The sequence below is a fragment of the Pholis gunnellus genome (assembly GCF_910591455.1).
Source record: "Pholis gunnellus genome assembly, chromosome: 21".
NCBI lineage: Eukaryota > Metazoa > Chordata > Actinopteri > Perciformes > Pholidae > Pholis > Pholis gunnellus.
The window spans coordinates 5,809,550-5,824,508 of record NC_136548.1 but is presented as its reverse complement, the minus strand read 5'-3'; the positions used below and the strand labels follow the sequence as shown (position 1 = coordinate 5,824,508).

The window sequence follows — 14,959 nt, the reverse complement described above, 5'->3', positions numbered from 1 at the left end:
ATCAAAAGCATTGGTTTAGAAAATTGTACCCATATCTCTCAGAGTTCCTGCTCTCCGTCATCTCTCTCGCCGTGTTTGAATAATCCGCTGTACAGACGGCGGTTACCCGGCCGTAAAGTCGGATGTTTTCCAGCCGTTGTACTGCATTTGTTGTCCTTATCTACCAGTGTCACACATCTATGTGTGCGAATGTTGTTTCTGTAATGCTTAGGTATTTTGTGTTCATGCTAATTTGTACGCGCCTTTCTGAATACAGACCGAGGAAGATAAATGAGTGTGGGTGATATATGTGTCTCCCCGTCACGTGTTGTTTCTTTCAAAAGGACACCTCAAACATCGTTTCAATCAACAGTTAAATCACAGTCAATATAATATAAGGAGTTGAAGGGTACTCCACCTGTTTTTACATGTCAAAGTCAATTAAACAGCCAGAAGGAGTACTCGTCAGTGAGTGAAAGCAGTAGTGTAATATATTCTGGGGATGTGAAGTTTGAAAGATGTCGGCATTTCCAAGGCACGGAGGGTCTCATTAAAAGACATCATTGAGTTGCTTTATGGAAAGTACAGGATCCACCATTTTTTGGAGCTCGACCCGAGACAGCAGTTCACACTCAGGATGTGGCTTATGCTTGAAAAGAAGCAGTTCTTCCGACTACTTGTCTGACAGCATTGCAAATCAACCCCCGCCCCCCAAAAATCCAATGCCAGAGAGCCCCCGAGAACATCTTAGCCCAGGTGACTGTCCTGATGTCACAGTGAAGACAGGGTTCACACACCCTCTGAACAACCAGGTGGTTTTTGACAACTTTGGGGTACCTGGAAGTTTTTTTATCTCCTTGAGTAGCGGCTAACTCCTCCCCCACTCCCCCGAGCTAACAAATCCCAGACCAGTCTCCCCACCGAACCAACTCCTGGTAAAATCCACCCATGTAGAATGTTATCAGCCGATTGAATGGACGTTATCAGTGGTTACCGGCACCATTCTAATGCTACAGACGGGCCAAACCGCATCTGCCACCTTGTGAAAGTGAAACGGTGTTGAGTTTTGGTTTCACACGGGACACAAACAGCAGTCTGCTGGGTGAAAGTCCTGTGTTTGTTCGATCCATCCTTTAGATTTTTTTCATATCAAACGAGGCAAGACAAATAAAACATTCAATCCGTAACATATAGAGCCATAAACTGATCTTACCTGCAGGATCTTGCACCTCTCAGAGTCGCAGACGATGTCCTCGCAGGGATGAAACATTCCCAGGGTCACGCAGTTCAGCAGGATCACCAACATGGACGCTCGCTCGAACCACGTAGAGAGCGACAGTTAAGGAACACAACCAAAAGACAGATGATAACAGCTCGCAAGCCGACGATAAGAGTCGGAAGCTTGCAGTAACAAACAAACGACATTTCTCCAGGGCGCTCTCCAGTGACCTCATTATTCCATTCAAAAGTATAAACTCCTCTGACAAAGTGATGCGCGGGTAACCCCCCCCCCCCCCCAAAAAAAAAGGTTTGAGAAGAAAAATGAGCCACAGAGGGAATCTGGGAAGTGGTGGAAAGCCCACCTGTGGGGTTTCTGAGCAGCAGTCATTGCTCCAATTTCACCCCCCGAGGATCTGTTTGCAAGGCGTGTTGGGGAAAAAAATGTCCGATTGTTACCCAGGGTGCTTGGATAGACACTTTTAAAGAGATTGTGTGAGGTAAAGAAAAAAGAGAAGAAAGAGAAGAGAGACTGGGAGGCTGACAGAGGAGGAGTATAGTGAGCGTGAAGACATCCTGATGCATGGCGCATGCATTTTATTGACCACAGGGTCGAAGTGGGCATTCCTAATGCGGTTAGGTTAAATGCCAGCTTGAGCTATGAGACACCGATCAATGATGGGACCAAACGCAGATTAGTCTGTTACTGCGTCACGCGCGCACACACACACACACACACACATATATTAGAGGTTGCTACTTCATCCACGTTTAGCATCCAGCACCCCGCCTGGTTAACAATGTTAGACAGAAAAGATTGTTTGTCATCCAAGTGTGTGTTTGAGTTAAAAGGAAAACAGTGCTCTTTTTTTTTTTTTAAATCTGTGAATGTGGTGCGCAAACAGGCTGCGAGGACAAACGACCTGTCCGTCTTTTATCGCATTTGCCGCCACTTGCTCATTCATCCCACTGACCCATAATGGGGCTGGGTCAGCATGGCCCCCATCAGCCGACGCACACAAAATAAAAGAGAAAGAAAAAAAAAAGTCACTGCAGGACGAACAATAACAGCAACAGCGAGAGACGGATTCTTAACTTGGGCAAAAGATAAACATCTTTGGAGTTTCAAAGCTGGGGAAACACAGAGAATAAATAGTCAGCTAATAGCTTATAATAATAATAAGTGTTGGTCAAGGGGAAATGATGAAGACAAGACATCATTCCCCGACTAGAACATCAATATTTTAAGGGTACTAAGACATGCCTTGTCTCTCGAAAACAAGCTGCATATCAAACTGATCGTTCACATGGTTCCAAAATCCAAACCGTCACGACAGCACTGATTTTTGATGAAAACTGAAATTCTGTGTTACAAACTGGCGGGGTATAAGGTTTCAAAGGGTCTAACAAAAGACACTATGCAGCTGCATTATGGGAAGCGTAGAATCCAGGGATTTTGGAGCATAACCGAATACTAGTATATCTTGGCCTCTGGTGCTTCAAATTAGACTTGTGTATGTTTAATCTGTCGGTCATGAGGCCTCCTAACGTTATACAAGTAGTAAATCACAGGAGTTCCCCTTTAAGCGGTGAACTGTGACGGTGAGAAAACGACTGTCTCTTGCATTAAAGTCAGTGCTCCTCCACCAACTTTTGCATTACACCTCACGAAATAGAGGGCACACTGCTTACCACGTTGGCTCTGAACATTGGCGCGGGGCATAAATCATTTGCTGCAGAATCATCCGATTTCAAAGCAGTTGCGAGGGACGCCGGGCTACAATGTGATAACTCGGTGGTTCTTCCAATACAGTATTGAACAGGAATATTGAATAATAGATGCGGGCTGGAGGGAAGCGGAGTCTGTGACCACAAGGCGCCTCAGCAGCATCAGTCGAGTAATGAATGTTGCATCGGGAAGGCAGCACAGGATTATGTCGCACACGGGAGGATGCACAGAAAAGTCGCGCACGGAGTCCAAAGGGACGCAATTAAAAAAGATCAATCAGTACGGAGAGTGGGATCATTAAACGGGAAACAAAAGGCTCGGGCTTGTAGTGTGAGAGTGGCGGCACTGAAAGTTTTCGGGGAGAGCAAACTGTTGTTGACGCGCAGGCGGTGGGAAATCGGTAAAAGTGCACGGCAAAGGATCCGAGACGACGAGGCTAATTAAAAATAATGAGCCGCATGTGTTGTCTTTGTAATCGTGAACCTACATCAGAGCTAAACACAATGTCACTTTAGTTCAGTAAAGTTTCTGTTCATCGTTTCTCCAGCAGCTGTATAAAAAGGACTGATTTTAAGCCGTTGTAATTGTGAGCGTGACATTTTTGATTATATATCCTGATACATCACAATGTTTTGTTTTTTTACTCACCACCATAGGCTTTATAGCCAACTTTGCAATCAATTTAAAGAAGTTTAAAGGAAAAGGTTTTTACAGAAAACAAAGATTGGTCCTAGTCACCTCCACACAGTGAGGCGTACAGCTTATTAATTAAATACTGGTTTCATAACCGTACTCGGTATCAGCCGATACCCAAGGCCCCTGTATCGGTAACGGTATCGTTAACGGTATTGGGACTGAAAAAGTTGGATCGTGGCCTTTTACAGATCACGATGTCTGCTCAGTTTAGGAATCAAGAATTTAAAAAAATATACCTAGTAAATTCAAATTTTACTTTGATCATTGACATTCTGTTACCTTCTGAGGTCACTGGAGGACTCAGACTTAACACGTCACTGGGGAACTTTTGGTTTTCTCCAACCTCTGCACAAGACTAGAATAATGAGCAGACCTTATAATTCATCATCACCCCCTAAAAAAACAAAGATAAAAAGGGTGATCTAATTTGCTGATATCACCAGTGTTACAAATAGAATTTTAAGAATCCATGTAGTAATTGGTCTCTTCCTAATTTACGGTGCCAAAGCAAAACTTTAAATGTATTCAAAACCTGTATATTCCACCGCTGTCTGTAGCACAATAGAATCTAAAGTTGTCCTCGTTAAGGAAACTTTCTCAGACTGCACAAGTCAGCATTCACTCCCAAAAACATACAAAGAAAACGAGACGGCAACAATGTACAAGCAGGAAGCACTCGTATCAGATGCCGAAAATTCCCCCCAAAACTCTCTACAGCGACAACAAATCACTGGATGGAGGTTTTTTTTGCACTCAAAAGACAGTCATCACGGTGACCTGTCAACATAAATACTCATGCTGAGTATCATTAGCGTCTGCTGCTTTGGACAGAGTGGTTGACAGAAGACGTTACACGGCCTGTTATTTAGCAAGGCTGCAGCAACAATCAATAGGCACAGACAGGTCTGGGTTTTGGGGAGTTGGACGAACTAGGAAGACGGATAATTGACTGGCAGGCTGAGTGCCTGGCTAACAAGCTAACAGACGTAATGAAATAAGGAGGAATACATAAAAGAAATACCACAACTTCCCCTTACAGCCAAAAAGTGCACGTATCTGACCTGTGATTAGAATCCACTTTGGTTTGCGGCTATACAGCCTTGAAGAGCAGTATAGCTTTTGGGGGGCGCTAATGTTAGCTAATGTTAGATGGAGTCGCCGTGCGGACGTTACGACTCTCCACTGCTTGCTTCACTGTTAGATTGTGTGTTAACCTTCGCCACCATTCAGTAACTGCCACTCATTGCACAGGCTAGCTCTGAGGGAGCTAACGCTCATGCTAACATTGCACAATTAGCAGTGACGGCTGAAAAGCACAATACTTAGTCTGAGAAATCGTGAAATCTCTAACTAAATTTACACCTCACACCACGAGTCTTCAATATTTGGCAGAATCTTGTGACTTGGTTGCGCTAGATAGTGGACACTAGCAAATACCAATTTATTTATTTTTTATATAGAAAAGTAAATCCTCCCCCCCCCCCTCTCCTTGGGCACATGTGAACAAAGCAGACATGCTTTACTGGTGCTCTAGACCCTGTCAACCAATAAAGTGTATGAAGTGTATTGTTTATTGGAGGGTCGTAAATGAAATGTATTTATTAACAGAAAGACATCACGGAGACGGCAGAGGGGAAGGCTTGGGCATGGAGACAAAGCAAAACATTAAATATGAATAATGTGACTGATCCAATCAATAACTCTTCCTCTCTTTGCCCTCGTTCTCTTCCTCTGTCTCCCCAGCTGGTGGGCTATAATTAAACAATAAGGAGTGTTCTGCCACATACACACACACACACACACACACACACCTTCATGGTGTCAACGAGCAGTGACGCCCTGAGGGATGGATTCAATTAGAGGAAAGATACACGAGGATATGCTCTGTCAAAAGTCTGATCGCGAGACGCATGCTCTGCACAATAGACACAGACACTTACACAACGATGCTTTCATCAGAGAAGCAACATTATCAAACTCATCAACACCTCCAAAAGTATTCTGCTCTCATGGGTTCCATCAGCTTTTCCCTCTCACACACACGCACAAACATGTACGCACACACACTTATATTCAAAGTCCCTTTTCTTCTTGTCTAATGAAGGGGAAACAATATGCAAGCCTTATGTCCTCCCCTGCCTCACACTGCGGATTCACACGGATTCTGTCCACTAATGATCTGACACCAGACAGCAGGACACAAACAACGAAGCAGAGAACCAGTGTGTGTAGCCTATATATAGGTGTGTGTGTGGTTCAAAAGAGCAAAGTTTGGGGAAAAAAAATAAAAAAGTTTGAACTCTCCAGCTCTTCTATCTTTCATGAGAGTAGGAGAACGAATCATTGGCGGCAAGAGATGAGGTGCACGCACAGTCCGAGGCCGATCGATACAGACGGGCCTCTCTGAATGGATATTATTCATTGTGTTTACTGTAGCTCTGGTTCTGCCTTTCCGCACACACACCGCACATCCTTTGCTCTTCACGCGCTCTTTCTCTTTTCCAAATCTCTCACGGACCGCGCATGGCGCGATACCACTGTTACACCGAGAGCTGTTGGAGACATACGCCGCTGAGGTGTTTGTCGTTTACAATGGAATTTGTTGCACATTGGCGCGTGCATCTCGGAAAACTACGGAACTTTTAACGTCTAGAAAAATCATCATATAAAGTCTAATTCTCCCGAGCGGAAACTGTACCCTAGTAGGTACGGGAACCGTCGGTGAATGTTGAGCGAACGCGAGTCCCTTAAAACACTTAAAACCAGGTGTTGCAGCATGATTATGCAACAGCACAGTATATATATATGTAGATACCTTTAATGGATTCAGTGATAAATATTGGTGGATGGATTGAGAGAAATGTCTTTTCAGATTGAAAATGTAAAGTAAAGATTGTCAATCATCGACTCTATAGTAGAGGTATTGTGCACCTGATCTCCTTTATAGCTGAAATAATATATACGTCGAATCAGTAGCTTTCTTCTTCTGAGCTCCTCTCTGGGTTTCCATGTTTCCATGGTTTATATCTTTACAATGAAATCATTAGCATTCAAAAACATGTATGAGCCCAAGTTAAAACAGCACGAGCATTGCTTACTCCATACAGTAACCGAGACTGCTTGATGCAACCTGCTGAAATTCAGCTCCCCATTATGGTCATGAAAGGAATTCAGATCAAAGTGCTGTGCAAAGGCACCTCTTCTTGATTAAAACTCACTCTGCCCTGAAGTTCAAACACGACAAAAGGCCGAGTCACTGGACGCAACGTGTCTCTTCGCGTGGGAAGCAGCGGGGGGAAACTGAGCCGAGAGGTGGTGACGGGGACGGGCGTAGTGATATTCAGCCTTAAGCGCGAGTGTGTCCCCTCATTAAAAGCGGGAAAGGAAAGGGCAGGGCTGGACCGGGACGGCGGGAGGAACAGGACAAATGGACACGAGATGCAGGCGGGACACGTGTTGTTCACTGGCAGTTTGACAAGAGAAAGGATGAGAGGATGATGGAGGGCCAACAAAAGACGGGAAGAGTCCACTGTCGGCGCATTGCGACCGGGCTCTAGCAAACCTCCATCGCATGTCTAGCGACGAGTTAACTTTCCGGAAAAAGTCTGGACTGTAAAAGACAGCAGAAAGTCCACAGAAACAGTTTTTTGGATTTAGCATCAAGTCATCCGAAGAGAACAGCTGCACACAATAAAGGGTTGATGCCCCCATTGGTAAGACAACATCATTTGTTCCATTACAAACCACGGCTGCTTTGGTTAAGGTTTGGTTAAGTTTAGGCACATAAAAGGACTTTAGGATAGGGAAAAAGTTGTAGTCATTGTTAAAAGAAACCAAAGTTGACCGTCAAGTGGGAAGCTCCAACGTTCTGTTGACGCATCAGACCACCACAACCTCCGACCGACTTTCTCTGTGAAAACATCACACTGTTTGCTTTCTTTTCTCTCTACTTTCTCATTTCTACAGCCACTGAAGAGATTTGTCGATTGAACAAAAGCGTATGTTGATTTTTTTGGGGGCATTTCCTGAGAAATGGCTTTTGGATTTAGCAAGAAGTTAGTTTGCGATAGGGACAGTAATTGAAACTTTTCATCTCCGACGGCGGTAAAACATGAGCGAGATGATTTAAAAATGGCCGCCGTGAAGAGGAACACTAAAAGCTTCTCTCTTCAGTGGCTTCTCCATTTTGCAAACCGCTTTCTGTCTTTCACCCACCGCCTCTCTTTCTTGTCTTCGTTTCCTCAGGAGTGCACCGACCTTCTCTTCAGTAGGCAAACTTTCAAAAAGCCAAGAAAGCACAGCAGCTGTATGTGAAGGTGTGGCAAAAACAGGAAGGAAGGTAGCTCAGGGTGAAAAAGCGAGCTTTATTCTCTCAAGTCGGAGACAGCTGCTGCTGCCTAACCTTTGCTGCTCATCTCCCATCAATCCCTCCTTTCTCCAAAACCCCTCAAAGCTTTTCCTCCTTTTTGTCTCTCACCAGCTATTTTCAGGGAGGGGATTGTCAGAAATAAAACTTTTTTTTTGTCCCGGAGGAAGTATGCTGAACAAGCCAGAATGAAATAAGGGAAGAAAAAAAAGTGGAGAGAACTGAAAGCAGAAGGGTGTTCATGAAATATTGAGAGCGACTGCCGCGTTCTTTTGGTGACGCGCGATCTGTCACTGTCATTGTGCTTGAACGTGTGTGCATGTGTGCTCATGAGTGAGTGTGCGTCTACATTTATATATTTTCTGTGTTTGCGAGTGCCTGCATGAAGAAATGCCCCTTTGTCACAAAAGTAGATGGCAGCGCTCTGGCTGTCTTCCTTTTCCTGTTCTGATCAGCGGATCGTTAAACTCGTATTATTCAGTCTGAGTCGGACTCTTTTATTTAATTTGTTCACTGAATGATTTTACTACAGATGCCAACATCTGGGTCAAGATACAAAATGAATCCAATCCGATCGGCTTCATTACAGCTCATGTTGCCAGTAGGTGGTACAACTTGGGATGAGCATAGCCGAGGGGGCATCAGTGTTGCAATTCCTGATTAACTGCTCAAAGATTCGTCTTTTGGACAATCGTATGGTTTCTCGGCATGTCTCAAATTTTGGTCGTCTGTCTTGCAGCTCGAGGCAGTTCTAGAATTTACGATTCAACGATCCATTACAAACTATACTGAGCTTAAATATTAATAATTAATAATTAATTAAATATTGCGGGATTAGAATCTGTACATTGTGGCTAACTGATATAAATGTGATATTGGTCTCCGCTGCAAAACAGTCCATATTGTCTGAATCTTCCCCGGCCAACCTGCTGGTTGACATTCTTCTCGCTTAAGTGCAAAGTAGAATTGCCTAAAGCAACACTGCCATTTTCCTCTTTTAAAAAAAAATCTTGAGTACAGAGTTGCTTATATAAAACCTTTTTGGAATTGTCAGGGGTTCCATGTCAATGTTCAGTGTCAGCATCCAAGGTCGTGATCGTTAAACCGATCGGAGTTAACGGGACGTATGGGACAAAACGAGATTAATAAAAAACGGGCAGTATATCTGCCAAAGATATTTTGCTGGGCTACAACAACATCTCACTACTTCGACTTTTTGCTCTCCGGCCGAGGACATAATAACCACAGCCTCAAGAGGTTACCTGTCAGAAAACATTAACACAGGTCATTTTTAATCTTGCACGAAATACAAAGCCGTTGTTTTTAAATGGCGAGGACGGTTGCAGTCTGGCGGTTTAAAGAAGTGTGCTTGCGACGTCAGAGATGCAACAGTGGTTTGAGTTAAGGGAATAACGGCATCAACCTGAATTTGCTGGAACAGTTCTTTTCCTTTAATGAACGCATTTTAAAAGAAAATCTGGTTTTGCTTAAACCATTTTCACTCTTGTGTCTAGAAACTGTTGCCATGTTTCCATAACCCAGATAGGCAAAAGGAAGAAGCACAGAAACCTGACAAACACTGGAGCGTTTTCTCTGCTACAGCTGTCAGTCAATAAATGGCAGTGAGTTTAATTAAGACTGCACCGCTTAAATTGAGGATTAAGCTTGTAAATAAACTGCCCTCGGCGACACACTAAGAGTTACAGCGGAGCGTCTCGACTCGAGGGGGAGAGGGGGGGGGGGGGGGGGTTGGAAAATCCCACTGGTATAACAACTGCATATTCCGACTACTTGCTGACACGGCTTATCAGTAGCAGCCTGAGTCAGGAGCCGGGGAGTTAGGAGGTGGAGGGAAATAGCGGCATATTGTTAGGCCGGCTGTATCAGTGCCTTCCATATGAGGAGAGGGGGGGGGGGGGGGCTGTGTGAGGGAACGAGAGATGACACAGGGAGTGACAGGCGAAAGGCGGCGAGGAAAGAAGGAGAAGAAGAAGAAAAAGCATGCATTGTTCCATCTCAGTCGCCGCACTATCTGACCAAAAGTTTTTCCCCGCGGGGGGATCGTCGACGACAGCCAACCCCATTAAACTTTTACCATTTTACATTATTGATACATTGCAGTCTCCTCCGCCCCCCCCCCTGAGATGCAGTCTGTTTGTATAGGCAGCAGCAACTTTGTTTCATTCTCCCATGCTCATCAATATGGATACGCGCAGCACACCGGCTATAGCGTTGGCACAATGGGGACACCTTGGGGGAACTAATATATGAAGAAGAGATCAATTTGCATGCGCGGCGGTGGTGGTGGTGGTGTGGGGGGGGGGGGGGGGGGGGGGGGGGGGGGGGGGGGGGGGGGGGGGGGGTATATCGTCAGTATAGTCATCTGCAGACTCAGTGGGCTCCTGAACGGCTGCCTTATGTGCTTTCAGAAGTGACTTTTGCATATAAAATGTATGTGTTGGAGGGTTCCTAATGAACAGATTCCCTCCACACACACACACACACACACATCCCTCTCATCAGCCAGGAAACACCCCTGTATCTCTTGCTCACTGCGGACTGAGAGTTGCTAAGCAACGCCGGCTTTCAAAGGGAAGTGTGGTGAAGTCACATCTCTTTGGCTGCGGTGTCTGCAAGCTGGGGCGATGGGGCAGCAGAGTTGCCGCAGCTATGGAGAGCAGGACTTCGAGAGCCCGCGAAGTGTCGGACTTTTTAACTTATTTCTCGATTTTCTTTTTGCAGTAACATCATCAAAACAGAGAATCTGTCCAGAGCATTAGCTCGCTTGCGGACGGATCCGTCGATGTCCCGCGCCTCAAAAACAGAAAAGGTCTCGGCTCACCGGTGTGCAGGGCGATGGCAAAAGAGCTGATGTAAATACACGTAGTGGCAAAAGACTCCACCACGCTTCTACTCTCCTGTTAAATGGCAGCAGGCCAACATGTGAGAGGAGAGGAGAAAGAGAAGAAGAAGGGAGTGGGAGGGAGATTTCACACTTTTGTTGGAGCTGCCTTGGTGACGTATTATTAGGAAATATCACTTTCTCCACTCCAGGCAGCAGGAGGGTAGAAAGAGAAAGACTACAAGACATCACATCCCGGCACAGTGGCCATTGGGAGCTTCAAATATGCTAATTCCTGCAGTATAGTTTTATGATGTACATAAGCGCTGATATGACTGTCGACTCAGCAGCTTTGTCAGTTGCAAAGCAACCTCTCACATGCCACGTATGTCATCGTGGTGAAATCTTCACGACCAATCGTAATGGCCGTTCTCAGTAGCGATGATGCTACTCTGCTGTTCACAGTCAGAAGCAGATGGAAGGGACCACTTCGCTGTGCCCCGCCCCTGAAACGCAGACCGGGCCAATCGTAGCGTCCGACAACTGTCTTGCTCTGCTGCATAGACCTTTTTCATTATCAGGTTTGTTTCTGTGGATTTCGGAGCAAGTCACGGTTAAACGTTGTGTAACAGTGATACTCGTCACCCAGAGAGGTTGGAAGGAGATCTACGCTTCTAAAATGTCGCTTTTTTTTCACATAAAAACCTGCGGAGCTAGTCGGAGTGCGTAAGCACATCATTAACTGTAGTTAGCACTTCTATGCTACGCTAGCTACTAAAGGTGCGCTGAAAGTATAAACAGATTGTAACAGTGAATAATATTGTCAGAGAAATCAACAGAAAGGACAATTGATACATGACAATGCCGCAAAACCCTGAATTACAGATAATGTTCCTGAATGCCCATCAAATAGAGCCATGCACCACACCAGTATATGAAGGGTACGCTGCTTCCTGCACTGAGAGTGAACTTTAGTTTTATGCTTGGTTGGACGACCAAAATGTCCAACATATAACAGATCTTACAGTTTAATGGCTGGTCTTGAGCTTTCAATAAGTACACATCACCAATGAAGTTGCCACGGAGCTGTAGATGTCTAAATTTCCATTTTCTCTCAGCACCACCCGTTCAAAATCCATTCTTGACCTTTAGAAACGACGGCATCGTGGGCTATTTCCACCTGCCCAATGTGATATGGTTGAAAGCACCAGAAAAGCTTCTAAATGGACCTTGTGGTGAGATATGTCCTTCAGCTAAGGAAAGATTTCTTAAAGTCAGATTAAACCTTAAAAAAATTGTTTTTAGAGGCGGCGCACGCAAAGTCATTACAAAGACGAGAGTGGGATGAGACACAAATTCGCCGGAGGAATTCACGCTTATCTCGGAACGTTATATAACTACTTCATGGACATGCAGAGACGAGCAATAAGGACAAACACATTATTAACACTCGAGGGGGTGTACAGTGCTGTATTCACACAGACAAACACACACAGGGACAGAAACCGTAACACCTGCAGCCAGGAAGTGTTCGCTTGCAACGCTCCGAGTTGACAGATGTGTGTTCGTCAAGACGGGACACGGCACCGCATCCGTCATCCTAATTGACAGAGATGTACCGCGTGTGCAGGTGCTCGGTTTGTGCAGAATGTGTGAGCGTTTCTGAGTGTGATCGAGAACTCTTAACACCCCAGAGGAAAAAAAAAAAAAAGAGGATGATTTCCTACAGAAATCACTTCGATGAGTGTGGCTGTTTTTTGTTCATTTTAGAGCGCGCCGCACACACACACTTGTGTCTCGTATCTCATGTCCAGAGCAGGACTACACAGGGAGAGGGGGGGGGGGTTAAAAAACTGAGTTAAAAAGCAAAGAAAGCCAAGATTGAGAGGTAAGAGAAGAGCAAATTACACAGGCAAAAAAGCAAGGGAGCGAAAGAGAGATGAGGAATGATGATGAATAATTGATCTGCAGGCCGTGAGATTCTTTAATTCCCGGCACACTGCTTTTTTTTTTTTTTACCAAACTGACACACACACACACACACACACAAATATTGTAAGAAATTCTCCAGACACAAGTGGTCTGTCAGAAAGTGTGTGTGACTGGAGAGATGCAATGGCAGAGGTCAGGCACTGTTTCAAGTCCCCGTAGCTTCTCATTAATTAAGCATCGACCGACTCTGTCTCTCTCTCTCTCTGTCTCTCTTTCTCTCTCGCCCGGTCTCGAGTCTGCCACCGCTGCCATTTCATTCATAAGCGGAGCTATTTAGAGACCTCCTTCCATTCAGCGGAATTAGCATTGAATGCACAACCACAAATGCCTCGCACACACCAACAACCACACGCGCACACGGGTGCCTGAGGAGATCCGGTTAAATGCCACAGCAGACAAACAAACTCTTCATTCTTCGGGGAGAAGAAGAGAGAGAGAGAGAAAACAAACCTGGTGCTGCATTGACAGGTTAGCGAGAGGTCAACTAGCGAACACAATGAGAGAGTGAAGAGAAGCTTTGGAAGATATGCAAATAGAGGGGAAGTCAGGATATGAGGGAAAAATGCGGTGCGGCGCCAGAATCAGCATGATTAACATGAGGTCAGCTTTATCAACACCGCTAATCTGGCCCACGGAACACAACAGCGGCTAATATTAGGGAAGTAATGGCACGCTACTGTCGTCTGCACGCACACACAAACGCAATACTTGAATGCCCTCGTGCACACTCACGCGTTAGATATAGAGTCCAGATGCTCGGAGAAGCTAATTAGCAATCAGCGCTAACAACGGGAAAACGGGTCGGAAGTTTGTGCGATGACGACATGCAGACAGGAAACCGCCTTTTAAAAGCTTATCTAGACCCTCAAGTGTCGGAAATTAAATGATTTGGGTGAACAAATATCTAATATAGTTATTTAAAAGTTCAGTCTGCTTTAGTTTTCTTACTTTTCGCCATCATTGCTAACTGAGCATAGAAGTTTTTTTTTTTTTACCTTTTTGGAACCGTATGTGTACCGAAAACGATCTCAAATCAACTCAATGGTCCACTTACTATCTTTCTAGAGCTTTCAACCCCAAATTAAAGTCTTCTTCAGCAAATTCAGCTGGCTCAGGTATTACGAGTTGTGACCAAAGCCACTTGAGCAAGCCCCATTCCTCGAAGAAGACCGTGAGTTGCGGTTAAAAGCTCTGGAAAAGTGGTGGACCTTGAGTTGAAATTGTTTGGTGAGACTGTTAAACATACTGCACGTACGAAGCAAGTGTGTAATTGTTCAAACGTACTGTTTTCTGCTGCTGTACTGATTATACTCTGATAGTGCACTAGTTTGCCACGTTGCTGTCACGTATTAAACTTGACCATGATTCTAAAAAAGCCCGCATTTCTGTGTAAAACCTGTAAAAACAGAAACAGTGTGCGCTGAAGCTCTAATCTTTCCTTCTGTGGCTTTTGTTTCTCACCCGAACATTTTTATAAGAACACAGAACAGCCTGTTCCAGCGCTCTCCTCTTGTCCTGCTCTGAATAATGAAGATGTAGAAGTGTTTTTTGAACAGATTCTTTTTTTTCTGCCTATGCTCGTTTTTATTACCGGTACTAAAATACATTTCAAATGCACACTAGCACAGCATGCGCACCTACACCTACACACACACACACACATATACAGTAGATACTTATAGATAGGCATCTGTGTGTGTGTGTGTGTGTGTGAGAGAGAATGTCAGCATACATCTATGATAACTGTACGTGTGTGTGTCATCTGCCTCAGTAGCAAGTTTAATGTCTCTCTGGATGAAAATCATTTTAGAAGAGACGTGTGTGTGTATTCGCCCAGCAGAGCAGTTACATTTAAATTTCGATGGGATTCCACAAGAGCCACTAATCTATTGCCGCTACCGGTACAGTTACGTATGGGCTAACGCTGGTCTCGTGACAGTTTTGGGGATATTTTTAACTTCACCATTTCCGTAAATGTGAGCGGTTAATGGTGATCCACTCAAACGGTCAGTACCGATATGATCGTCTAATGCTGATTTCCACCCTAAAGTGATGAAGAAGTGACAACTTCGCCGGAGGTCTAATGATTCTCACACTTCTACTGACCGGAGTAAGAATTTCACTCGTAGTAATCATG

General features: G+C 44.8%; 2 protein-coding genes across 2 annotated transcripts in view; both read right to left on the bottom strand.

Moving 5' to 3' along the window:
• Window positions 1–14,959, bottom strand: part of spata20 (spermatogenesis associated 20) — a 231,491-nt gene that overhangs the window by 100,881 nt on the left and 115,651 nt on the right. The window lies entirely within an intron of this gene.
• Window positions 1–14,959, bottom strand: part of cacna1g (calcium channel, voltage-dependent, T type, alpha 1G subunit) — a gene marked incomplete at its 5' end in the record, with an annotated part of 205,250 nt that overhangs the window by 133,276 nt on the left and 57,015 nt on the right. The window contains one exon of the mRNA XM_079182289.1: window positions 1,193–1,294. Within this exon, the coding sequence (XP_079038415.1) occupies window positions 1,193–1,294 (102 nt within the window). The remainder of the gene's footprint in view (window positions 1–1,192; window positions 1,295–14,959) is intronic.